We start from the raw sequence: 27861 nt of genomic DNA on the forward strand, positions 1-27861 counted from the left end.
GTTTTGTCATGAACTTGTCACACATTATACTATTCATGGTTGGAATAATCTTAATGAATGAATTCTAGATCTAGAAGTAGCACATTTTCAGCGAGAATATCTGCTCGCTTACGGACGTTTTCTTTCATTCTTTATTTCTTTCGTTCTTGTATTTTTTGTAACAAATTTCGTCTCTTTGTAAGCAGCAGGCCTATAAGTGCCCCGGATAGGGAGGGCAGCCCCCTGTTCACTCAGGATTCCTCTTTATTGCTTTATCATTCCATCGCGGAGCTGCCTCGCACACGTCTCTGACCAATGAGCGTCTTCTTCCAGAGAAAAGCTCCTGCTGTCGTCCAATCAGAGGAGGCGGTATATTGCCGGGTCGAAATAATAGGACGAGAGCGACTCTGGAGCTTTACGTTGCCAGATCCCACCTCTGCCAGTGGTTTTGTTTCGAAGGAGGTCAGGGAAAATGTGTCCCGTACCGAACAGCCCGTCGTATCCCTGGCTCGCATTTGTTCCGCACATCACGCAAATCTTGCAGTCGTTTCAGGAGTGATTGTTTTAACAGCCACAATAGAAAATGTCTTTTGTTTTGAGCCGGGGAGCTCGCAGCCTGCTCTCTCACTCTCACACGAGTATGCTGAGTGAATCCGGAGCGCTGCGGCCGCCTGCAGCGCGAGGACTCTGTTCGCGTTGCTAACTTGCCACTTTCGTCTGTACAGCTGCGGATCGGACGGGACGGACTCGCCTACACGCGACCCAGTTAGCTGTACCCGGACACATCGTCGTCTTCCTGGTCGACTTTTCATTTTTCTCGTTCACGCTCGAGAGGCCTCCGGGAGTTGTTTGATGTTGGAATGTCCCACCAAGCTTCGACTCGATCGGACGAGATACTGCTTTAACAAGAGGAAGCAAACGGACTGAGTGATGTTTTTTGGTGCGCGGCCTGTTTTTTTCGGAGCTCTCGCTTAGAAACTTAACGACTGAAATATGGGACAGAGGGAAGCACGGAGCGGGTGGACCAGACTGTCTGACCAGTCGACGTTTCGTTTAAGTACGAAGTCAGGGGAAACAGCGCGAGAGATGATGTCCTAATCTTTGTGCTACGACCACCCCTAAAAATTAGATGGATTCGAAGCCCGTTTCAGTTTCCTGTGTTGACTGTTGTTTGCTCTGATTTGACATTGGCTTGTTCGCCGCATCTTCTGAGTCTTCAATGGAAGTATGTTACCAGTTGCCGGTGCTGCCGCTGGACCGGCCGGTACCGAAGCACGTCCTCGGCCGGCGTGGCGCGATCTGCCTCACCTCCAGCCCGGTCCTGTTCGGTGGGCCGGCTCCCCGTCAGCTCTCAAAGGTACGTGAGCTCGAGCGGGACCCCCGTGCCAGGCGGCGCGAGGGCCCGCAAGCCAGAGAAGTTTAAAGACACAGCGCGGGTCGAGCGGGCCTCCCCATCCAAAGACCCCACTGGGCTTCCTCGTGCAGTAGTTTTGACAAATTCACAGCAAGCATGTTGTTCTTTTATTATTAATCTCAAGATTTATTATTCAGTAATTTCTCTAAATGGTGCGGTGCAGTTATGAGAGTGAGTCACTGGAGTGTGGCCCACATATGGGACCTTGCAGTTTAAAGGGGTTAAACAGTTTTCCACTTTTTCTTTGGGGGAATATACTGTGGTTTTGAGCCCAGAATAAGTTCTGCTCTTACATACCTGAAAAGGCTACTAAGTTATTACATGCTGAGTATGCAGATGCCCATTAGTCTGTTACTAGATACTAGAGTGGAGTCAGCCTCTACAGTGTGAACACAAGTGTCCTGTGTAGTGTTCCTCTGTCTACAAAGCAGGAAGGCCTTCATTGTGAGCGATGAGTTGTATCAGATGTGTTTTAAAGTGAGCAGTTCACTAAGTTGTGCGACATTGTGGCCACAGAAGCTGATATGTGATCAATGTTAAAGTATTTAACGGTGGCATAAAACAATAGGTCATGTGCAGTATATGAGGACAGAACAGAAAGCTGCTTCAACAGTCCATTACAACAATCACCTAGGAGCTGTGTACACATACATAGATAGGCTATGTACGCACACATGCACACACATGGATTGATGTACGAGCGTTGAGGGGAAGTAAAAAGCAGGAAGTCCTGACCGTTATTCTCCAAACTTCACAGAATGCCTCAGAAACCATAGTCTTATCAAACTCCTCATTCTTCCTGTGACTGAGCAGGATGAGCTCTCATTTCATGTCTGATATTTAATACTGACACATGGCACAGCCTTGAATAGCAGGCTGAGACATGGCGCAAACATGGCACTGCACTGGACTTCTCGGTTTGTGCAGTTTTGTTGGGTTTTTAATCCGTTTCCACAAGGTAAGCACACACAAACACTCTTATAAATGCACACATACACGAACTCTTGTTATAGAGTAAAGGGACTTTTCAGCTCATATTCAAATATAATGTAAATCAGACAACCCCCTCAGCAGGAAGAGCAAAAAGATAAGTGGAACTATCTCTAAAAGACACACACACCCCACATACAAACTTTAGAACATACTGATACACATGCCGTAACACACACTTCCCTCACACACAAACTGCAACACATTGCATATTGTGGTTAAGATGTAGATCCTATAAATAAATGTCACAGTGTTGTTGCTAAGGTGTAACAATTTGAATACAGCAATGAAAAGTTGGAAATTCAAAATATTGAATGGTTGTTTTGAAATTTAAAACTGTATTGCCAAAACTCCCCTCTTAACTTCTGAAAGCCTCTCGTTTGCTGATTTTCATCAAAATCATTAAACATGAAAAAGTTTAAACAGTAACTTAGTTTCATTTTTGTCAGACATTTACATTTTACATTTACAGCATTTAGCAGATGCTCTTATCCAGAGATTTACAAAAAGGTGCTTTGTCTATCTAGAGAAAGTATCTTTGCTAGTTACCAATAGGTTAGAGAGAAAGCTAGTCCTGAGCTCAGATACTGCTAGAAACAAAAATCCATGCTGATACCTAGAGAAAAGAAACAGAGTTAAACACAGCACAGTGCAATACAATACATTTCAATAAGTGCAGTACAATACATTACAATTAATACTTAACTCAGTGCTCATTTAAGTGCTGTACTAAGCTTAGAGTTTGCCCAATGTTTAATAAAGCAATAAACCACTCAAAGCCGTTCATTACTGCGATTTTATCATGGGGATGGGTGTTCTTAGGCAAGACAAGAAGTGGTGGCCAACATAAAATATGATAAAATATGTAATTGTTTAGAAAATAATTTAATTTATTATTAATAGCAATCTACATAAACAAGTATTTCACCAAGAAATGTATGTTGCCAAGCAACCCTGGACTGCTGAATTAGGAGAAGAATGTTTGATCTCCTATCACTGAATATTGCGATCATGTCATAACTTTTTAACTTTTTGTCATACAGTTGTGAATATATCGTAACATAGCACGGTTTAAGGCAAAAATCTTCATTTATAAGCACTTTTTGGTCACCAAATTACCACCACAAGTTATATAACACCATGCTGGGGCCTATATCTTAAATAACTTCCTGCTCCCTACATAGTGCACTATGTAGGAATTTGAATACTGGCTCCTGCACCACACCAGAGCTTAATATTGCTAAAAATATTTTTTGGGATTCAGCCACATCCATACTTAGCAAATAGTGGACTGTTTGGCTGTAGAAGGTAGAATTTTAAAACTTGCATAGCACACTATTCACAGAATATGGAGCTGTTTGAGATTTGACGCTACCTCTGACAGTAACACGAACATTTGAAGCATGTGGGCCACTCAGGTAACATTCTTCAGACTTTTCAGCATTTTGATCAGTGTTTTTGGGGCCGATACCAAATGCATTTTGGTACAATGGGCTGATAGCCAATATCAATCAAGGACGGGCCAGATGCCACATAGGTGCATTAAGTTCTTTTGGAGACTGCCGCTGAATTCCATTCCACAGGGTCCCTAAAGCAATACTGTTATGTTCCCTACACTCTTGAGTACAGGATTTTGGTTAACGGAACTGCAGTTAATAAATACCTTCATTCGGAACATCCTACAGTGTCATATTCAAACTCGCATCTTCAAGAGACCTGCAATGACTGATGGATAAACTTTCCTGCAGCTTCCTGCGAAGTAAATAACTGTTGTTAACTACTCTCTGTGCAGTTTAAAGTTCGCTTCCACATTGGAACTTTTTCACTCCCTGTGGTTTGGAATCACCCTTAAAATGTCTTAATACCCTTTGCGGTACACTTTGAAGGGAACTACAAGGGCGATTGGAATGCACCTCGATTGGTAATATTCGAATTTAGCAGAAAACAAATACAGCCCTCCCTTCAGTGCTCCTTCAGAAGCTCTGCCCCACAAATTCATGAACGCACATTGCCAAGGCAAACAACACTTTCAGATTTTCAGATTTGCCGTGCAGTGTGAGGGGGCAGCAGTGCCCGATTAACTTCACAAACGAGCTCCGACTGAGCAGTCGGATGACACGTTGTTTTAGAGCACAGTGTGGCACAAATTAGCAAAGACGTTGTAGCACGGTTTATCAGTGGCTGAATCTCAAATGGCCCCCTCCTTCGTATGTAGTACATTATTTAAGTTCTGACTTTTATAACAAAATAGTGCGCTGTTTGTCCAGTATGGAATTGTGCACACATGGCTGAATCTCAAATTGCTATTCATCAGACATATGATTCTGACACTGTTTCTATGAGTGCAGGAGCCATAACCGATCGCTTTTTCCATTTTTACTCAAAACAGTAGTGGAAGCCATTTTGATGATAAGTCGAATCTTTCAACAACCACATACAAGAGGTTGTCCATCATAGAGAGGAAACATTTAATGAGGCAAAGAACCATTTAAGCATTCAAATGATTCTTTGAGTTGTCATGCTTCTTTATGTAACCATTGCCTTTACTAAAGAACCCTTGAAGAACCCCTTATTAAAGGGTATATCTTAGGTTGATAAAGTCACCATTTTGTAGAACATGCTATAAACTTTTGTCTCAAAATAAAAGTATTTTTCTGAACTAAATTCACATTACTAATACACGTTACACATTACTAAGAGCAGTTTGGAAGAGTTGGGATGTCACCCACAATGCTGGACACAGCAAGCTAGAGTGTGGTCATGTGACCCAGCGACTTTGTGATAAGGAAGTGAAAGCTGCCTTTAGTAAAACTAGGGGTTTTAGCATATGAGTGCTGTGGCTAAAACAAGGGCAACTATGTAATTCAGCTCCAAGGATACTGACAATATTCCTCTGTACAAGATGCACAGAATGTCTTTCAGGCAGCCAGGTGGATGGATTTCAGTCTAGCTGACCATAACTCTAAACTCCAATGTTCAGGTAATCATAGCCATTGTGGATCAACCTATTGAACCCAGGGCTATTGTTCAGTTTTTCATTAATTAAGGTTTATCATTCAGTAACTGTAAATTAATTTGTAACTACTATAAAACTAATATGTAAGTAGTTATAAGAGTGAGGAGCTAAGGTGAGGAACCACATTCAGGCCTTTAGTGCTTTAAGAGGTTAAGCTAAGGTAATGTGAAAGTCTATGAATGTCTAGTGTTGTTTAAAAATAACAAAGATCTCACCTATGTTCCCTCTTCCAGAATGGTGTATCAGCTGCTTCCCACATGATGGCTGAGCTGCTACAATTTAGCAGCATCATTGATAAACATCAGGAGTGCTACATTTGTACCAAACAAACGGCTGCACATTCATGTCTTTTTGTATATTTCAGCTTTAGTGCTGAGACAGTCAGTGTCACATAGTTTGTAACTTAAGGAAAGCTTCTATACCTCAGTGCATGACAGCGAATACATGTATTTGTGTTTGTCTTTTGGAAGAAGCAGTGAGAGGACTGTGTGTGATGGTTGAGCGTAGGGCCCAAGGCAAAACACAAGCTCTCTTAGTCTGTGTCTGTGGGTGCTAATGTGTGTGTGTGTGTGTGTGTGTGTGAGAGAGAGTGTGTGAGATCTAGCGCTGATCTGCATTCAGAGCTTATAGGAATGTATAGAAGACAAGAGAGTATAATGGATTCTTACAGCGGGGAACCCTGGGAACCTTCTAGACCTTAAGGCAGGGGTGTCAAACTCAACCACTAAAAGGGCCATATCAAAAAATCTCAACAAATCCGTGGGCCAGAGAATTTAATTTTAATTAACATTTTGCTATAAACTGAACTGACCATTGTTTATTCAAAATTTGCTAAAACATCAGCAGTAAAATATAGGCACCTGTAGTAGACCTTGAAATATTACATGAATACTTAATAATCAATAAATAATAAATAATCAAATTTTAAATGTCCCCAGGTTCTAGGTCTTTTAAACCTACCTATTTGCTTAAACTAGACACCTGGCATCTTTTCTTTGCTGCAAGTTCATTAATACTTGGGCTCAATTTCTGAGCTGTTGAGCTGTTAAGTGTTTATATTGGCTGAACTGCAGTTAGTTGTTTGGTGATACGACTGGTGTGGAACTGTGAAGAGTTGTGTAGAACTGAGGTGTAACCACTGTCCCATAGATCATTGTTGGGGAGGGGCTGGGAGCACACATTATGTTGAAGTGCATGCTAGGGACTGTAGTGCAGCTCATGGTGAAATGGGCTAATAATAATAGAACATTAAAATATATAAAAAATAAAAATATGCATGTCTGTAATTTTTAGTTGATGTTTATGTAATGTAATCATCTTGCTTGTTGTATTTAAACTCTGCAAGTATTATAGTAATATTCTTGTTTCTTTAGTTTTGTTTGGAAACAACAAGGTTAAATTCTTGGAATGACCTACAAAAAAGGATCCATCTACATTTTTTTTTTCTACATGGTACCTAGGTAGATACAGCCAAACAAGCTCTCCCATTGGTTAGTACTTCAGGAGCTGGTCTTAGGAGCTGTTAGAATAACCACCAATGCAATTAGGAACTAATTGTAGTATCAACAAATCTCATATTTATTTACAATGGGTAGAACCAATTCAGTGAGAAAAAAATGTCAGTCTAGGCCTTCTAAAATCCCTTTTACATCACTGAGTGTGAATACGTGGCTAACCAGATTTCAGTCAGTTATTAGAATATGTCTGTTACAGGTTTTAATTAAAACGTAGAATGTAGAACCGCCAAAAAGTGTTAATGTGAATTGCTGTTAGCTTAGCCCTTACATACTACTAGAGTTCTATAAGGCCACTAACAGAAGTTAGCATTATCACACAGGTGCTTTTTTCCTCATTTTTCACGTTTATGACCTGGACTAAAGTCCTAGCTCTAGCTACCCACTGGATTCCTGAGTAACAGTGTCTGTATGTGTGTATTTGGTTACATTTGAATGCTTGGGTGCTACTGGTTTTAGCATTTGCATCATATTTGACAGTGAAAAGGAAAAACAAAAGATGTCTGTGTAACTGACAGTAACACACATACTCATGCACATGGACACATTCAAAGGTCATTGAGACCTACTTCCCTAAATCAGGAGTCTGTTAACACACACACACACACACACACACGCATATATATATATACATCATGATGTGTGTGTGTGTGTGTGTGTGTGTGTGTGTGTGTGTGTGTGTGTGCATATATATAATTATGATATTTGTATTACATTTACATATTTACATTTACATTTAGTAGAAGTCCTTCTTGTCTGCTTAGAAAACCTATGCTTAAGCTAGTGCAAATAGGCTAAAGTCTAAATATACCCTTGAGCTTAGAAACTCAAGTTAGCGCAGAGACTAAATACACAAAAATACAATGCACGTTTCAGGAGGGATTTTTTTGTGTGCATGTGATTTAATATTTTAAATAATACCCATATATAGTTGTACTGAGGGTTTATTGTAAATACTTATTCTGTCTGTTTGGTGAGGTTGTGTTTTTAGGTTGGCAGTGTGTCTTTGCACTTTGACTGTGTGAGTTTTAGTTTATTGTGTGTGGTGGTTTTGTGTGTCTTGGGTGGTGTGTGTGTGTGTGTGTGTGTGTGTGTGTGTGTGTGTGTGTGTGTGTGTGCTGATTATGTATAGTGCTAGCCTGCTATGAAAATAATGAAACAATAGTGCACTTATTTGCCCGTTCGGATTGCCCTTCTGACAGTGTGTGAAAGTGTCTGTGTGTGTCCAAAAAAAATGGTGGTGAGAGTTGGTTCATGTCTCTGTCTGTTTAACCCTGATGCACACATAACTGCCCGTATTAAGGCAGAGAATGAAGTGCTCTTGCATTGCACTAACCGTCTATCACTGTCTTCTGTGTGTGTGTGTGTGTGTAGTAAAACAGTTGTATAAGTATCAGCCATGTATGTGCGTGTGTGTGTTACGATAGCTAGTGGAACAGTACTGTAAGTACTGGCTGTGTCTGTTTGTGTGTTTTGTCTGTGTTTTCTACAAACCTCATTTATGACATCATGTGAAATGTTGACTAAAGCAATTTTTTACATTTTTAATGTTAATGTTGTAAATTGAAAACTGTAAAAACACACAAAATATTTGATGTTTTAACATTATTGTTTGTTTTGTAAATACATGTTTATTCCAAATTTGATGCCTGCAAAACATTACAAAAAAGGTCAAGAGCATGTTTAACACACTGTTACAACATATTCCTCTTAAAAAACACTTAACAGTTGTGGATTTAAGATGGGCAGTTTTGAAAGAGTATTTTTCTTCTTGCCATACTTTTATTACAAGTCTTCAGCTGCACAACTGTACGGGGACAGTATTTTGCGCTTCATAATGAAGCCAGACGTTTTCAGTGGGAGACAAGTCTGGACTGCAGGCAGGCCTGTCTAGCACCCACACTCTCTGATTACGCAGCCATGCTGTTGTTAAGTGCAGAATGCAGCTTGGCATCCCTGGAAAAAGATGATATCTAGAAAGCAGCCTATGTTGCTCTAGAATGTATACATATCTTTCAGCACTAAGGTGGTTACACAGCCACCAATGGCATTGACCAGTGACCAAGGACATGGGACCAGCTTCGAGCAGAGGCTCATAAGTCTGTCAGACAAACACTGCCCTGCACATTTTAGTGCTTTCACTGCCTTAACAGGTTAAATAGTCAGTGGTTGCACAAAAGTGTCTTCTGACATCCCACCCACAACGTTTGGTTGACAGGAGTGCCTCGTTGGCATGAAAGTCCATATGTTGCCATGGTTTAGGTGGTGTCTAAAGTTACTAAAATTGTCATTTCCACTGTTCATAAATTTAGTATTTTAAGTATTCATCACAGCTTTCTTAATATAGATAGGTAAAACTGACTTAACAAACTGATTGGTAAGAGAAAACAAAAGAAAAGAACCTCATGGCCTTTGAGATTCGTTATGAGGTCTAAATTAATTGTAAGGAGTAAAATACATGTTTTGTTTTCTTGGAAATGTAACTGTAAGTAAAAGTACAAGTATTCAATTTGTATAATCCTTAAGTCAAATACAAATCTTTCAAAATAATGCTTTAGTACAGTGACAAAGTACAGTTACTCAGCTGTTTTTATACTCCTGCAGTCCAAATTCTTTTTCACTCAAATTCTTTGGCTTATGCCAAAAAAAAAGCTCACAAACCATGAACTTCCGCCATATTGGATTTCAAGCTCATTTGTATAATATGCAAAACCTACATTTCAGGTGCCACTATCTCAGTGATGTCTCATTTTTTGCTCTTGAGTGCCAATAATTTTGTCAAAGTCTCTTGATTTTCTATGTAGAAAACTAAAGACTAACTTTACTCTGCTTTCCTAAGTTGTAAGTTAAATCAGCAACAGTGGCCCAAGCTCGTTTCTGTCGATTTCAGAAGGTTTGCTCTAACACATGACCAGTAAATCTGCTTGCCAATAAACTTGGCCATGGCTGTATAAATATTATCCAGTGTTGTTTTTTACATGTTGTTTTGTTTGAATCTTTGTGTTCGTTACAGAGGCGAGGAGCAATTTCATACGACAGCTCAGACCAGACAGCACTCTACATCCGCATGCTAGGTATGTCAGCATCTCACCATAAACACACATTAAAAACGCCCACAGTAATCACACATACACACACCATACAAACTCTGTAACTCTACGTTTCCCTTGTAAACCTCCCACACACCATGGAAGAGTAGAACTTAGTTCATAAGCTTAAGTGAAATGACTGCTGGATGGTCAAGAGACTTTTTTCCTTGCAACATTGAACTAAAAAATATAAAGAAGACAGCATGAGTTCTTGGCTAATTTACCACCAAAAGCTTTGGGGAATTTAACAAAGTTCATTGAAAATTTAATAAAGGTTGACCAAGATGACATATGTGAAAATCTAAAAGCTAGCAAATCTAACCTAAAATAGAACATACTCTCATGGTGTCATATCATGTTGTCAGCTTGCATTTCTTCCTGTGGGGTGGTACTTTCATTGATGTCAATTAAATCTTTTTTTATTTTTTTAATTTTAAAGAGTAGTCATTTTAAAAGCAGAATTATTGGGTCTCAGTATAGGAAAAGAAAATAGGTATTTGGTAATCTATACAATTTTTCACTCCTTTCAGATAAAGGCACTGATGTCAGGGGCCTCTCTCTCTGTGTGTGTTTCTTTCTGTGCATGTTCTCAGCCATGTCACACATTGCTGCTTTTCAGCATGGCCACATTTCTAACACACTATAGAACCCTTTGCAATTCAGTTCTACATATTCTAATACATGAGGTGAAATATCAGAAGCTTTACTCTTAAGAATGAAAAAGTATAGGATAACTGATTACATAGCTTTTCTTGAGTTAACTTGAGAGGTTACCTTCAAACTTCATAGAAGTTCTCTTATTTTTTTTTTAGTTCTGCTTCTCAGTTAGGTTAATAATATAGAATTTAAATATATAACTCAGTTTGCCCACTAGCTGGGACTCTTCATCACCCAATCCCATCAGACATTTTCTCTTAGATACTTACAAACACCTGAGGTTACTTAGATTTCATGTCAATTAATGTTTAATACACTGTAGAAAATATTTGTTGTTTTAATTTTGAAATATAGCAACTCAAAAAACTAAACAAAAAAGTCTATGTAATGAGTTACTTTATATTTTTTTTAAACCTGAGCTGATTTCTCATTTTTCACAAAATGATATGATAAATGTGAAATCATTATATGCAAATGCTGTAGTTATAATGTTGCTTGACACTGAACTGAATAAACACAGGTTTCTGTTTAAATCACTGGGCACTGTCCCAAGTCTTAACTTCACCAATTCCCAGTATTCACTACAGGTTCCAGTTCCTTGCTGGGTGGTTGGTCTAAATAGAGGTCCAAGTACTGTAGTTGCTGGAACCCTATTGGAACTGCTCAGATTCTTCTTCTTTCGTGTTTAGAATACAAGTTCCTTAATGTGTTGTATTCTACCGAGCCTGACAATTTTGCGAGTGCAAACCTTTTTAAAACTCTCTTGTTTTCCAGTTCAAGTTTGAAAAATGAATTTTTATATTCTTCCCTGGATTTTTATTGCATCTTCTCAAACGTGGTCTTAAAACCACAGGTGAAGTCTCAAGGTCAATAATTTATAAATATATTTATATTTATATTTATCCTCAATAAGACCTAACACTTCGCAAATTTATTTATTTATTTATTTATTTATTTATTTAATTATTTAAAGCCATTCTTATATTCTGTTTAAAATATATTGTGTCTAAAAGTCATATTGTGTTTATGTTCCTAAACTGCACAGGAAATCCTGTAATTTGATTAATGTCATCTTGATCACAAAATGAGGTGTGATTATTTTGTTTGAACACTAGCAGGAGCTTCAGCAGTAAAGTTGCAAACATCAAGCAAACACGTTTTCTGCATTTATCTTTTGGCAAAGAAGATTTATGAATGTTAGTTGCTCCACACAGCCTGACAATTTTGCAAATATCAGTTGAGTCTCAGTATGGCTTACTACGAAAGCAGCTGCCTTTGAAGACTAAGGTCCTTGGTTTGATTCCACCATTGGGGTAATTGATGTATTTATAAACGTTAGTGTATATAACTCTCTAACGGGCACTACTACATACATTCTGCATTTGGGCTTTCACCAGCAGATGGAGGCAGATAACTAAAATGCTGACACACACACACACATACACACACACACACACACACACACACACACACACACAGACATAAGGACTAGGCAGTTAAACTCTGAGGATTAATTGTTATCTGAAGCCATCCTCAATCCCAGTTATGTTTCATGGTGTGTATTGTATATGGTATTACAGATGTTCGATTGAGAGCTCAAACAAGTTACACACCGGAGAGACAGGGGAGATCAGAGAGAGATGAGAGAAAAGACAGACATGAAAGAACACAGAGACGACAGCACGCACATTTCTGCACTGACTTCCGACCTCTTCAGTGTGAGTACAAACACACACACACACACACACACACACACACACACACACACACACACATATATATATATATAGATATAGATATAGATAGATAGATAGATAGATAGATTAAAGGTTACAATGCGAAACAAACACTTTTTTGTGTTTCAAATGCTGAAAAAACACAGGTGTGATAGTCACCAAAGTGATAACTTTTATGTTTAATGTATTTTTATTTCCATGTTATCTTCTGTTTTCCCATGAAATTCGCCGAGAAGAAAATTGCTCTTTGAAAGCTGAGGAGACTAAAATTCCATAGACAAAAATAGCATTTAGACAAAAAGGACACACGAGATACTTCTGGCCTAGATAAAAGTGATAATAGTTATTCACAGCATCAAAACTGAGAAGACTCATAGTCTCAGATGAGAAACCTGATAGAAACTGTGAAATTCTTGTCCTTAGTTTAGTTGCAGATAAACATTAGCCTTTCTTGTCAAATCTGAGCACAATGTCTGACCTTGAGATCTCTATGAAAACTCAAGAGGAGACACGTGATAACTGAGGTTTTTTTTCTTCTTCTCCTCACATTGTTGTCTAGGAGAAACTACAGTAATATTAAGAAGAGATCTTTTTCATTATTTTACTTTTCTAGGAGAAGTTTTGTTTTTTTTTAGATGGTGTTTTAGCGAGTTAATTTACTTTTATATTTTACTTCCATTTTTTTCAGTACTCATAGTTAGTTGGGCAGTGTGACCATATTTATCGTTATCATGATAAATTACATCACAATATGTCACAATATGCTTTTCTGGGTATATCATGGATATCATCAGTACTTAAAAATCATGTCCCAACTGCATGTTTGATTTCAAAGAGAGCATGATTAGTATTGTTTAACTGTATTTAGCATAGTGTATGAAATATTGAATGGAAGTAATTGGTTTTACAAATAAATGTTTTTTGAAGTGGAGTGTTGGGATGGAATGCTATTTTTTGAAATTCTCGTCAGTGTTCTAGAGCACATTCATCTATAACTGTCAAAACAGAAAGCAATTACACTGCTCTGAAAACATGCTTAATATTTACTTAAAATGATTTACAATTTTGCCCCTAAAACTTGCATGTAAGAACAGTTTTGAGTAAATCTATAAGCTCTGAAGTATATGGATGATGTTATGAATATGACTGACAACATTAACGTCAAAGATAAAGCTATAGGTAGGAAATAGGCCCAGTTTGAAATTGTAAGATAACTGTAGATGGTCTGTTTGTAAACAGATGTTCTGGTGTTGTTTGCATGTCTGTAAACAGGGTGTTTTGGTGTTGTTTGTGCAGCCCGGACGGACACTGTGGGATCGGAAGCAGAGCAGCCGGTCAGAAGTGTTCTAAGCTTCCAGAAGAACCTACACCCTTCACATTACAGCAGAAATCACACACATGCCACACACCACACTCTAGACCAAGAGTACATCGGCCAAGCTAAGGTGAGAAGATAGAAGAAGGACTACAAGAACAGAAATAGAGAGAGTAGAGCACAAAGAGAGCTAACAGGCTGTGGTGAAAAAAAGTAATCATAGACAGCACATAAGAAAAGTAAGATATATACAGTCGTATAAAATGTTTGGGCAACCGTGGTCAAATTACTTGTTTTGTTGTTGACATCATTTACAGACAACATTTTTGTACTTTTTAATACACAATTACTGTGGATTTGCTAAATTTAACTTATTAAAAAAACACTAAATGTGGCCTGTGCAAAATGTAATACATATGTAATATTTTATGATATATTTCTTCCAATATGTTAAATTCAGCAAATAAATACAAATTGTGCGCTAAAATGCCCTATTTAGGTTTGTCCCTGTTCTCTGTATGTTAACTTATTTTCACTGTTTCAACATGTCATTTCACTGGGGGTATTCAAACTTTTGCATACAACTTTATATTCAGTGCAGAACATAAATCTACCCCTTAGTGAGCAAAACAGCCATATTTCCATATTTCTTTTTAATTAGAGATATTAGGGTGTATGTGCATTTAATGTGCTTGATGTTTTTCATTGTGAAATCTCTGTTCTGTGACAGTGTTTGCTGCGCAAAGTTGGAAGCTGGAGCTTTGATGTCTTCCTCTTTGATCGACTCTCAAATGGTGAGCCACCTACTGGCTACTACCTGTAATTGCAGTAACCGCTCTTCTTAATACACTATATAGAATTAAAGGAGCATTTTTGGCCTAACACGAAATATGTTAAACAGGTTTACTATGTTGTTCATTATGTTATAATACATTATTCTGTAGAACATCATTATGTCCTTCGACCTCCTGGGTTTGACATTTTATATCATTTTCTCAGCTTTCATTAGGCAAATATATCATACAACCATTGAAAATTCGTATGGTGTCAGCCAATCCTGACTACTAGCCTGGCCACTGATCAGTAGGCTAATAAATACAGCAAAGCTGTAGTTTTTTAGGTAAGCCATTGTGTTGACTATAATGATGATTTGAAGACAATTACTATAGTTAAACACCTAAAATAATATGTATGGTTCCTAGCAATACAGTTAGCTATTTGGCTTCCCTCTGCTAACATAAAAAAACTTCACAGTAGGTTGCCACCAAAAATGTACCCTAAAGCAGTTGTAGTTTTTTTTAAAGCATTCCTCCCACCTTTGCAATTCATCATCAGAATGGGATTTTCCAAGTCTTTAACATGGAAAATCAAACTCCAGAGACTACTCTGGCATTGATGTAGGATGCCAGAGTAAGCATATTTACAACTGATGTAAAGGTGGCTAGAGGTGTTAGGATTTTAGTTAAAGAGTGTGGAGCTTTTAATTCTCCAGATACAAAAAGCTACACAGACAATATATGATCAATGCTGTTCATATATGTCGTTAAAATAAAGCATAACACAGCCCTTAGTATTAGTATCGGTAATAAGGATGTAACAATACATCAGTATTTATTTTTCCAGTAAAACTGGTCCTTTTGGATAGGTAAAGAGTTTTGTTTGGCATGTCTGTTGTGTTGCATTATACAGCGGTTCTTTTCAAGCACAACAGTTCGCTCCAAGTAAAACTCATATTGTAGAAGAGACATGTCATTACTTCATTTATACCCCTCTGCTCATTCTTTCTTGACACAGGAAAGAGTTTAGTAGATTTAACCCTTCACCTCTTCAGTGACTATGGACTAATAAAGCTCTTCCGGCTGGACTTGCTCAAACTGCGGCAATTTTTAGGCAAGCCCACAAACACATGCACATACACACATGTTGGGTTGGGTTGGTTTACTAAATGCAAGTGGTAATACAGGCTTCAAATTCATCGTAGGAGATACAGTGATGTTTTTTTTTTCCATAGTGATGGTACATGAAGCCTACCGCAGTCAAAACCCGTATCACAATGCTCTCCATGCTGCCGATGTCACCCAGGCCATGTACTGCTACCTGCAGGAACCACAGGTGTGTGTGTTATTGAGGGGGAAGGCCAGGCCAGGAGATGCAGCCTGCAGGGAGCAAGACTGGGAGAAAGGGGTGACAGCAGTGAGAGGGGGTGACCTAAGAATGAAGAAAGGGGGAGGAGGGAGAGATACTGTTTTACACCATAGTATGAGTGTAAGACTGGTAAACACCAATGCATCTAATAAAATTTTTTGTGTGTCTGTGTGTATTTTTCAAGCTTTCCGAGTCTCTGACATCCTGTGATATCCTGTTGGGTCTGCTAGCTGCTGCAACTCATGATTTGGATCATCCAGGTGTAAATCAAACCTTCCTCATCAAAACCAACCACTATCTGGCCTCACTCTACCAGGTAAGGACACTTCCTCTGTATGGGAGCCAAAAACGAAATTAAAATTAGAACAATAAAATGTAAATGCAAACCTCTTTTTGCCATTTCTTTTTCCAAACATCTGCGCAAATACCCTGCCAAAATTGAAAATAAAATGAAATACCTACATTTGCAATTTCATTTTTCACATAAACACGAGTAATTTGTGATAAAAATAAAAATAAGTTTAAAACAACTATTTGTCATTTCATTTTAGTCGTTATTCCGGTCTTTCATGGTCATATCTAAAATGAAAAAGCTAATAGAAAAAAGAAAATACAAGCTTCACTTTGACTTTGGCTTTTCTTCATGAAACATATAATACGTGTCAAAACTAAAACCAAAATGCAGTGTTTACATTCTTATTTCTTTTTCATAGCAGTAGGCTGCATATCTGACAAAATGGATAAATCAACAGCAAAGTGACAGTTTGTGATTCCATTTTCGGCGTGGACGCGCTTTAAGTGTCAGAATAAAAAGGCAAATGCAAACGAACATCAACACCACCTGCTGGTGATTTACTTTTCATTTGCCACTTTGCTTTTTTGTTTTCAAACTGACCAATATGCAAATATATATTAATTAGCACTAGGCAGGGCTACAGGGTACATTTTAGGACATCCTCAGACCTCCGTGTCAGAACATCATTCCTCAAGCTAAACGATTTCGAGTCTCGAGAAAAAATACCGTCATGTCTCAGATCTGGTGAAACTGAACATCAGACCAAACACTGTCAGACCAAACGGCCACAGAAAAAACTGTGAAAATGATATATTGGCATTTATATCAAGAATACACAATTTTTCTAAGTAATACGAACCAGTATATGCTCGACCAGGCTTGCATTTGGTCTGATACCTTTTCTCTGAGGCCGTTTGGTCTGACGGCGTTTGGTTGGATGTACAGTTTCACCAGATCTGAGACATGATGATGTTTTTTCTCGAGACTTGAAGTCATTTAGCTTGAGGAATGATGCCGTTCTGATGCAGAGGTCTGAAGATGTCCTAAAATGTACCCCATACCCCCGCCTAGTGTTAATTAACATATATTTGCATGTTGGTCAATTTGAAAACGAAAAAGCAAAGTATGAAATGAAAAAGTAAATCTCCAACAGGTGGTGTCGATGTGACTGACACTTAAAGCGCGTCCATGCTGAAAACTGAATCACAAATTGTCACTTTGCTGTTGATTTATCCATTTTGCATTTTCATTTTAATTTTGTCAGATATGCAGCCTATTGCTATAAAAAAGAAATAAGAACGTAAACATTGCATTCTAATTTTAGTTTTGACACATATTCTGCATTTCATGAAGAAAAGCCAAAGTCAAAGTGAAGCTTGTGTTTTCTTTTCTCTATTAGCTTTTTCATTTTAGATATGACAATGAAATACCAGAATAACGACTAAAATGAAATGACAAATAGTTAATTTAAATGCTAAATAGTAAATTTATTTTTATTTTTGTCACAAATTACTCATGCTCATGTGAAAAATGAAATTGCAAATGTAGGTATTTCATTTCATTTTCAATTTTGGCAGGATATTTGCACAGATGTTTGGAAAAAGAAATGGCAAAAAAAGATTTGCATTTACATTTTATTGTTTTAATTTTATTTTCTTTTTTGCATCCCATACCTCTGCACCCAGATCTGACCACTGTTAATTTCATTGGCCTGGGACATGTGCATTAGTTTGTAGTACACAAATACCACAAGGCAGAGAAAATAAGAACATGTAGGGGGCCAGATGTACTAAACCTTTTGCGCCAGTCCCCACACTTCTCTGCTCCCACTCTTGCCTCGTCTCATTTGTTCCACCCTAGTTCTGCCTTCTTGTTATTCTGGTCTGTTATGGCTGTGTAATCCCTTCTAGCACTAATTGCCTCAAAGGTGTAACGGTTTCAGTGTGTGTGTGTGTGTGTGTGTGTGTGTTTGTTTTGTGTTTTTGTGGATTCCCCTGTGCTCTCTGTCTTTATTTTTAAAACCTTTTCCAGCCCCCTCGTCTGCCTCGCCTGCAGCAGTTAACTGGCAGCAGTCATAAGCCTTGATCACTTTCCAAAAAAAGATTGGCCAACAGAATAACACTATTTCAACAGAATAACACTGTTTCAAATCTCAGCACTCTTCCTCTGCCTTTTCTTATGGCATTGATGTCCTGTGATAGTACTTTACAAAACTGTATTCAAAATATTGTTTCCAAATTTTTGATCCAGAGTAGAATGACACCTCTATAGAATGTCTTGGTGGGAAAGAACAGTTATTAATACTACTCTTTCTACCTCAGTAAACTTTTTTTATGTTAACTAAGTGGTTGTTAGGGGGTTTCCTAGTGGTTGCTAGGTATTGTTAAAAATGAATGGGAGGCTATAGGAGTAAAGAGGGATGAGAAAACATACACACATAGAGGAGTGTGGTTCAGTATGGCTGTGGATTAAAGCTTGGGGACCTACCCTGATTAAGTACACTTGGTTTGGTGGCTGTCAGGCAAATTAAGTTATAGGCCTTGGGTTGGATAGATGAGTGCGGGTCAGAACATTGAATTTGTGCTCGGAGGCCTGCACTGAGATAGTATATGCAAAATAGAGTTCTTTGGTCAAGCAGAAGTACAGTAGATGTTTGTGCCACTTTTGCACTCAATTCATTCCTATGGGGGGAAAAATAGTCATTTAACAAGGATTCTACAAAAATCGTACGTCAAATCAAAAAGCAGTATACAAGCACACCATTCCTGTATACAAGACGGAACATTCCGGAGTTGGAATGGTGTCAATATCCCAAATACTTTGGGACAAGTTAGCAGACAAAAAATGTGTACCAAGAAGAAGAAGAAGATACCATATAACAATAGTGTTGTGTGTTTTATTTAGTTCATTTGAAAACGGTTGAAGATGATAGTTTGGATAAAATATGTAACATGTATGTAACAAGAAATGTAATATTTCTTTCTCCACTAAACCTAAAGGCTCTGAATCAGGGATGAAGTATTTTTCATTTTTAAATTTAAAGACTTTTAAAATTTAATCGGGTTTTCTTATAATTGGCGAAGCAGAAGTACTTTATTAGAAATTAACTCAAGTAGAAGTACATTTGCTGTGTTTTTTTTCTACTCCAAATAGTACTGTTACGGCAGAAATATACTCAAGTACAGTAACAAGAGTAAATATAATTTGTTACTTTCCACTTCTGGCTATATCTCGTACTTGAGTGTTGATAATGCTTACAGACTCAGTGTCAGCTGAGTGAAACCACACAGGCAAAGCCAAGAGATAGAAAATGAAGAACAGCCTAACTGTCAGAAAAAAGGTACTGTACAGGTACATTTTTATTCAAGGTACAAACAATGTGAATGTATCCTCAAAGGTACAATAATGCTCTTAAAGTCCAATTGTGTAAATTAAATCAGTTTCAAAGGTACACTCACTTTTCCAGTTGAAATACTTGCATCTTCTCATAACCTAATGTTTTAAAATAGAAAAAGCCTGGACAGAGTGCATGTAGGGCTGAATGATTTGGGGAAAATGTGTAATTGTGATTTTTCAGACCAATATAGCGATTGTGATTTAAAAAAAGAAAAACAGTGAATTGTTTAGTCCTAGGTGTATGCAGTCTTGATTTCAGCTTAATATATATAACTGAAACGGAATATGGTACAATTATGTTCCCTGACTAAAGGTACTGAAGATGTTCCCTTGATGGTACCACCGCAGTGACAGTTTAGTACCTGTTTTCTGAGAGTGATAGGTGTGTGTGTGTGTGTGTGTGTGTGTGTGTGTGTGTGTGTGTGTGTGTGTGTGTGTGTGTGTTATAGAACACATCAGTACTGGAGAACCACCACTGGAAATGTGCAGTCAGCTTGCTCAGAGAATCAGGTCTTCTGTCCCATTTTCCATCTGAGGACAGGTACACACACGCACACACAAAACATCTTGCTCTTTTGCACTCACTCACATGCAGCTCAAGAAAAAATATATAGCATCTATTTTAAATGTGTGTATATATATAAATATAGAAAATATAGAAATGACACTCCTGTGTAAGAACACTTCTAAACAATAAAGAATCTCATGCGTATGTAGGTATGTTGAGTTGATGTTTTAAAATAATCTGACATAACCTCTGCAATTTGCCCCTGTGGACACCAGTTTAAACCAGGGTCTGTAGGTGTTTCATGTTTTCTCCCACCTGTGATTCTGGGTTTCCGTTACCTGTGGCCAGATGTAGTAATTCTTTTCAAATGCAAATACATATATACCAAACGGATGCAGTTTATGCACCACTTACATACAAAGCAAACAAAATGCATTTCCCTCTTTCATACATATGTATCTGAGGGAGGATTCCACCAAAAATTGGTGGAGATTTTGGAATTATCGCTTATTACATGTTCTGTTCAAAGTACTAAAGTGTAATCAACTAGCAGTGGCCAGTTTTAATTAACACTATCCAAATTAACAGTATCCAAGGCGTGTTGTTGGGAAACTTTCTTTAACAATGGAAACTGTCATTGTGGCTGGACAGATTCATAGGACTCAAGCATGTGCTGAAAGAATATTTACCAGCAGAATAACTCTACTGCCTTTCAGAGACAGATGTATGTATGTGAGAAAGCGCAGTACAAGATGCCTTGATGTGGGTAGAATTTGTTTTGTTTTTGGTGGGAAAGAAAGTAATTTTTTAACACCTCTATCTCTTTACTGTGCCTTTTAAGTCCTGAGCGTTGTAAGGATAGCATAATTAGTACGTGGTCCTGTGTACAGTTTGCATGATTAGCTGGAGCTTAAACTGAATATTAATTTCATTTCATGCATTTGTAACACATATTGGGGTCTTATCAAGGCACATTTTTCACTGTGCCTTCTCACATACATACACATATATATATCCCTCACTGTCTCCATTCCTCTCTCATTAACTCAGTATGAATAAAAACTGTCTGTTTGTGTGTAGACAGAACTTGGAGGAACGACTGGGTTCTTTGATTCTGGCGACTGATATTAGCAGACAGAACGAATATCTGAGTCAGTTCAGAGCACACCTGGACCGAGCTGACCTACACTTGAACAATAGCCAGAACAGACACTTCGTACTGCAGGTGACTACACACACACACACACACACACACACACACACACACACTACATAGTATGCTTATAAATGCACCTTGCCCAAACACACATGATGAAAACAGCACACTCAACACATACTGTTAGAGCTTAAAATATTTATCCAAACTTGGGATCAGACATCATTTGCCAAATATGCATTGCACTCAGATTTCATACAGCATGCCTCCAGCTTTTAACAGATTTCATCCTGTACTTCCCCCTCCTTTAGTTACCTCTTACTTTGTGTCCTCTACTTTCATTACCTTGTTTTAATCAGGCATGCTTGTGAATTTAGTGCACCTGTGAGAAAATGGAAGCATGGGAAATTAACACAGCAGATACAAACTTGTTGCTATGGGCAGGATTGGACTTTGAAAAAGTAGGCAGAAGATGGCAGAATACTGAATAAACTGTCCTGATTGTGTTCAGTAATGTATGTCATAACAATACATAAAAAGTAACATATTCAGAATACATTTAGAATACATCTTGGTAAGCCACATGGGAATTTTACTTAATTTACACGGTTCCTCCTGTTACAGCTTGGCAGATTTCTTAATGTAATTATTCTGTTAATATGTTTCACGAACAATTTTCTTATAACTGAAGTCACAAAAAGTCTCAATTTTTTCACACATCCTGCTTCATTCTACTGCTGCTCCCATAATCACCCAAGCAGGAGTCCAGTACAAGACTGATGCTATGCACCAGTGTTCTCTCACAAACATGCCCACTACTGAGGAGATTATTAGTTTGATTATCCATTAATAGAGCTCAGTAATGTGGATAAATAACTGGTTTATCACCTTAATTTATCAGTCTACTCAGGCTTTAGTAGGGACTGAAGTGTTTATAAAGAAGTTGTTAATTAAGGTTCTCTTTATAATTAATTTGTCTAACGAGTTTGCTACATTCAGTGCACTGATTCTAAAACAGTTAATAAACATGTTTATGAATGATTTTTTTGATGGTTGTATATATTTTTTCTTATTTTGTAGGTAGGTATTGTAGGTATTTTAAGTGTATTCTCCTAAAAATAACAAAAATAAATAATTGTCAAAAAAACATACATCAGTCCAAGTTACATTTTATAAAGGCAGTATTCAGAATACATTGATTTTATTTCTGTATTCTAAAAACATATTCCCAACACTTGTATTCCATCACATCCCAATCCTGGTTATGGGTCATGTTATAGCTTGGAAAGAAAGTTATTGGCTGTATTCAGGTTTAGACCAAAATTTCAGGCCTGATTAAAACTCTACAGCAAATGCACTGCATGCTACACGCATTACACCCAGCTCAGACACTGTTCACTGCAGGTGTATTATGAACCAATTCTGTGCTCAAAAGTGCTGATTTCTCATTACATTGTATAACTGCAGTGATTTTGCTGTGTGTAATACCCTGAATATCTCTTTCTCTTTTTCTCTGTTGCTCTTTCTTTCTCTCAGATGGCTCTGAAATGTGCAGATATCTGTAACCCCTGTAGACCCTGGCACCTCAGCAAGCTCTGGAGCCACAAAGTTACTGACGAGTTCTTCAATCAAGGTACAAACCCACACTCACTCTGTCCACCTTCTTTAGTCAGTTCAGTTCAGCTGACCTGGGCTGGAATTCCCAGAAGCATCTTGGCACTAAGATGATTCTTAAATGGTAGCGCAAGCATCATGCTGAACATTCTCGGTACCACTTAAGATGATCTAAACACTAAGATGCCCAGCCCAGCCCTGTTCAGTTACTTCCACAGGGACAGCATTATATTCACTTATAGCTATAAGCTATATGCTATGTGCTGAATAACTGCCTAAATCGGGGATGAATCATGGTCTGTGGGGCCCCTGGGCTAAGCACCTTTGGAAGCCTGTGAACTTTAAAAGTATTTTTTTCCACATCAAAGGGTAAACCACTATAACACAAAATATTTATCAGGTACTCTATGCGTTTGTATTACTACTACTATTACTACTACTACTACTACTAATAATAATAATAATAATAATAAAATTAATAATAGTAAGTAGTGGTTGTTGTGGTTTGTGGTAACAGAAACCTGACTGATAAATGAGTGTTTTTGCAGTTCAAATTCATACCTTGAAAAGGTACACTAGCTAGTATTGAGTATTTTAGTTTAAAACATTTAGTAAAACTTTAGGCAAAATAACTTTTATGCAGTTAAAATTCATACTTAAAAAAGAATATCCCAGGTAGTATTAATTTAAGACCCCGCTGTAGTGTGATTGATAAATGTAATGAACGTAGCTGTAGGTGCTCCTACGTGGTGCAATCATCTAAGCTTTCTCCATATTGTTGGGAGAAATATGGGGAAGGTAGCTGTAGTATGTTGGAAGAGTTTGAATCCCAGGCCAGGAATCAGAGAGAGCATAATTGGTCTTGCATGCTCCATGTGGGTAGGATGGCTCTTTCATTCCCCTGCCACTTGATGCTAGCTAGTGTGGGCATAGAGCTGTCCAATGAGAAAAAGCAGTGGCTTGGCTTCATTCACAGGAAGCATGTACTTGTCTTCACCATCCAAGCACCATCCAACATAGATAGGGAGACCTATTTAGTGGGTGGGAAGTGGAGGGGAAAAGTGGTTGCTGTAGTGTGTTTCAGCATGAGTTGACTCCAAACTGTGTGACATGGATTAATTGTTTGTGTGTTTCTTTGTCTGTGTAGGTGACATCGAGAAGAGGCAGAATCTGGATGTGAGCGTACTATGCGACAGGAATGCAAACACTGTGGCCAAAATACAAATCGGTACTTTAGGCAAACACATGAACATAAATACAAAAACGCACAAACACATTTGCACATTCATGCACACATCTACAATATATGGACAAAAGTATGTGGATGCCCCTCCTAATGATTGAGTTCGAGTGTTTTAGCCACAAGTACATAGCCGTACAATCTGCATAGACAAAGGAATGCCACCTTAGCTGCAAGTCAGTTCATGCCCTGCTGGATGTGCCCTTGTCAACTGCAAAGTGCTAATATTGTTAAAAGGAAGCACCTGAAAGCAACAGCAGCTTAGCCCTGAAGAGGCAGCCAACGCAAACTCACAGAGTGGTCACTGAGTGCTGAAGAGCACAGGACATAAGAAACCCCTATCCTTTGTTGTATCACTCACTATACACTTCCAAACTGCCTCTGGAAGCAACATCAGCACAATAACGGTGTAGGGCCAGTTTTCAGGGTCTGGGCTTGGTCCTTTAGTTCCAGTGAAGGATACTATTACACCATACACCATACAAAAACATATTAGACAGTTATTATATATTAATGCCCAAGGTTTTGGCATATGATGTCCAATAAGTTCATATAGGTGTGATGTTAAGGTTTCCACATACTTTCGGCAAAATAGAGTATGTACTTACTCATATGTTCACTTACTTACTTACATACCATACAAACATCCTCTCTGTCTCTGTCCCCTTCTCTCTTTTTCGATAGGGTTTATATCGTTTGTGGTGGAGCCATTGTTTGTGGAGTGGGCTCGTTTCTCAGACACACCCCTTTCCCATATAATGCTGGGTCACATGACTTCTAACAAGTACAAATGGACCCACCTACCACAGGAGGACCTGAAAGAAAGCACCCAGAGCACATCATCCAAAACTCTACCTCAGGGTGGCCTGGGGCCATGACCTTTTTGTACACACACACACTCACACACACACACACAAAAAACAAACACATACTATACCTATGCCAAGGAGGGTAAGAGACTGAAGTACTGCCAACCCCCGTGAATACAGACACACACATGCTTGCACACACTTCCCACTTCATTAAACCACTAATGTTTCTTATTTTAAACATAATTTATTATATTTAATAAGAGCTTTTCTTCTTAAACATAGAGCAATACAGAAATACCTCACACTGCCTATTCTTCCAGTGCTCCTCGTCAAGCTTCTGTTTAATTTATTTTGTGTGTGAAACAGTTGAAAGTTGAATTGAAGGGAATGGAAACCAACATACAGACATATACACATAAACTGTTTGAGCTGAGAAGGGGTGTGCGCGCTCCTCCTGAACTGATGTGCCATTACACTGTACTTAATATTGAACTGTACAAGTGATGACACAAGTTACTGTTACGTGCCATACTCCACTTATCCACTCGGTTTTTGCTCTTTCTCACACACATGCATACTTGTGCACACACGCACGCACATATAAACACATTGAAGTAAGTGCACTGATGCGTTTAACGCCATAAAACCAGTGTGTTTCTGTCTTTACACTGTGAACCATGAGCAAATCGCTCTTGCACATACACAGCACATCATAAGCCAGCACTACTACTTCTACTGTCCCTGCTAATACAGACACACACTCATACAACATATGTCCAAAAGTTTGTAGACACCTGCTCATTCTGTGTTTCTTCCATAATCAAGGGTATTTATAGGGAGTATTCTCCCCTCCTTGCTGCAGTAACTGCCTCTATTTTCACGTGATGGTTTTGCACTAGATGTTGGGACATGATGATTTGCGTTCAGCCAGGAGAGCATTTGTGCTGGATGATTAGTTCTAGATCATAAGCAGCACTCCAGCTCATCCCAAAGGCCTAACGCTGTGGGGCTTTATAGCCGACCATTGGCATTGGGCATGGTGACCTTAGGCACGTGTGTGGCCTCTTCAGAGTATCCTATTTTATTGCAGTGCTTTTCTATGCAGATTAAACAAGCTGTTTAAGCAAACTGTGCATAATTAAACGCCTGTGTCAGCAGTGGGTGCACCCAACAGTAGCTGTATTCACTAATTGGAAGACGTCTACAAACTTTTGGGCATCTAGTGTACTTATTTTAACCCCTCAAACTCTACACTATGGTGTGTGTAGCTTTTACTTCGAGTCTTCATAGTCAGCCTGAAATGTGAGTTTGCCTACAGAAACTACACTCTGGGTTATACACATCATTGGTCAGATGAGAGGGATGACATGGCCCACTGAGCCTTTATAACAGTCTTTGTAAGTCTTGAAAAAGACAGTTTAACACCTTTACAGCATTTTTTTAATAAAGACAGTGAGTTTTACTGTCTATATAGCAGTATAGACAGTGAGTTTCAACATCTTTACAACAGTGTTTATAAAGACAGTGAGGCTCAATGAGTTATTACACCTTGTAAAGACAGTTATTCTAAAGCTTTTGTAAGGGTGCTTATAAAGACTCATAGGACAAAGCAGTTTAATAACTAAGCTTGTTTATAAGCTATGCACTAAGCTGCGTGACCAAATCTTTGTCACAGAGAGAGCTCAACCTCTTTCAGCAGCTGCTTGCCTTTAGCGAGGGACTTTTAGGTATTTTTTCTGTTTTTGATTTTCAGGTTGATACATTCCTCATTTATTTGATGTGCCCTTATTACATTTTCCTGACACTCTCCTGCTTGGTTTGTCCCCTCCAGTAGAAGACAGCTGTGAATGGTGATCTAGGGTCAATTATCTTTCACGTCTTGATTCTAAACCCATTGAGGATGGGTGGGGGATTTTCCTAGATCAGTAATTTGAATCTTAGATACTCCATACACATGCAAATAGATTCTCTGATCATTTTGCATTGCTCTTTCTTGGCAAGCACAAGGAGGCTGAGGTTGAGTTGAGAATGCTGTTTACCATTTTGTGGGAAGTTCTTTTTGAATACAAGCTTTTAACAAATCGAAGGAGAGTCGTTTCTAACGTTTTGCCAAAACTGATTTTGATACACACCCATTGCGGTAACATTTTCTTTAATAAAAAGGCAATTGACAGAAAAGGTTTTCTGTTTTGTGTCCTCTATTATGCCACATTTGTTGTGTTTTCTGAAGCACAGAGCACAGTACCCCAACTTTCCACTCCAACAAACAAACACCAACAAACTCAAATGTTGTTGGTGTGTCGTATCTGTGGCTCTAGAATATTCTTGTCTATTTACACTAGTTCATTTGGTTTTTCACTTTTTTAAATTTGGAACAGTGTAAATCCAAATGCTAAAACTGTAGTCATGTGAAGAAGTAAGTACACCCCATGGAATGTTTCTCTTTTTTTGACATATGTGGACATATCAGTAATTTATCTTCAGTTAAACAGTATGTAAAAGAGAAAGGTTACATAATAGAACAACTATGGAAATTTGACTTTACAATCATTTATTTAAAATAAATCAACTTTGTCCATTGAAAAAGTAAGTACACCCCTGGCCTCAGTAACTGGTACTACCCTTTTTGGCAGCAAAAACTTTAGGGAGGCATTTACTATAACTGTCAGTTTCTGACACCTACTACCTGAAGATCCTGTGATGACGTTTTGGGGTTCAGAGAGTCTTAGCATCTTACAGTCTGTTACACTTAAATTTGCTGGGGAGGCCTGGCCTGGAAAAGTTGGCAGTAGTTTTAAATCTTCTTCTCTTGTAGATGATGTTCCAGACAGTGAAATAATTGATTTCCAATACTTTTGAACCTCTTTTGAGACTCATATGCATCTACATCTTTCATTCCGAAGGCATTAGAGAGCTCTTTTGATCTAGGCATGATGATATTCCACACTCTAATAACAAAGAGCAAACCAGACCAGATATCTGATG

At 38.3% G+C, this 27861-nt stretch overlaps 1 protein-coding gene across 3 annotated transcripts; it reads left to right on the plus strand.

Moving 5' to 3' along the window:
• The first annotated feature begins 389 nt into the window (after positions 1-389).
• LOC118801988 (high affinity cAMP-specific 3',5'-cyclic phosphodiesterase 7A-like) lies at positions 390-27054 on the plus strand. 3 transcript variants are annotated; one of them, XM_036562412.1, is made up of 13 exons: positions 390-1336; positions 9927-9987; positions 12240-12377; positions 13668-13840; positions 14441-14504; positions 15505-15600; positions 15722-15822; positions 16040-16171; positions 19996-20087; positions 21135-21279; positions 22747-22843; positions 23972-24052; positions 24749-27054. In XM_036562412.1, exons 1-13 carry the CDS (start codon positions 1199-1201, stop codon positions 24940-24942), a joined length of 1512 nt encoding a protein of 503 aa, XP_036418305.1. In that variant the 5' UTR covers positions 390-1198; the 3' UTR covers positions 24943-27054. The 3 variants fall into 3 exon arrangements, with proteins under 3 accessions (XP_036418305.1, XP_036418306.1, XP_036418307.1); XM_036562413.1 differs by having other exon boundaries at positions 391-1336; positions 13692-13840; XM_036562414.1 differs by lacking the exon at positions 390-1336 and adding an exon at positions 4502-5363.
• The last annotated feature ends 807 nt before the right edge of the window (positions 27055-27861 follow it).

The sequence above is a fragment of the Colossoma macropomum genome, unplaced genomic scaffold (assembly GCF_904425465.1).
Source record: "Colossoma macropomum unplaced genomic scaffold, Colossoma_macropomum, whole genome shotgun sequence".
Lineage (NCBI taxonomy): Eukaryota > Metazoa > Chordata > Actinopteri > Characiformes > Serrasalmidae > Colossoma > Colossoma macropomum.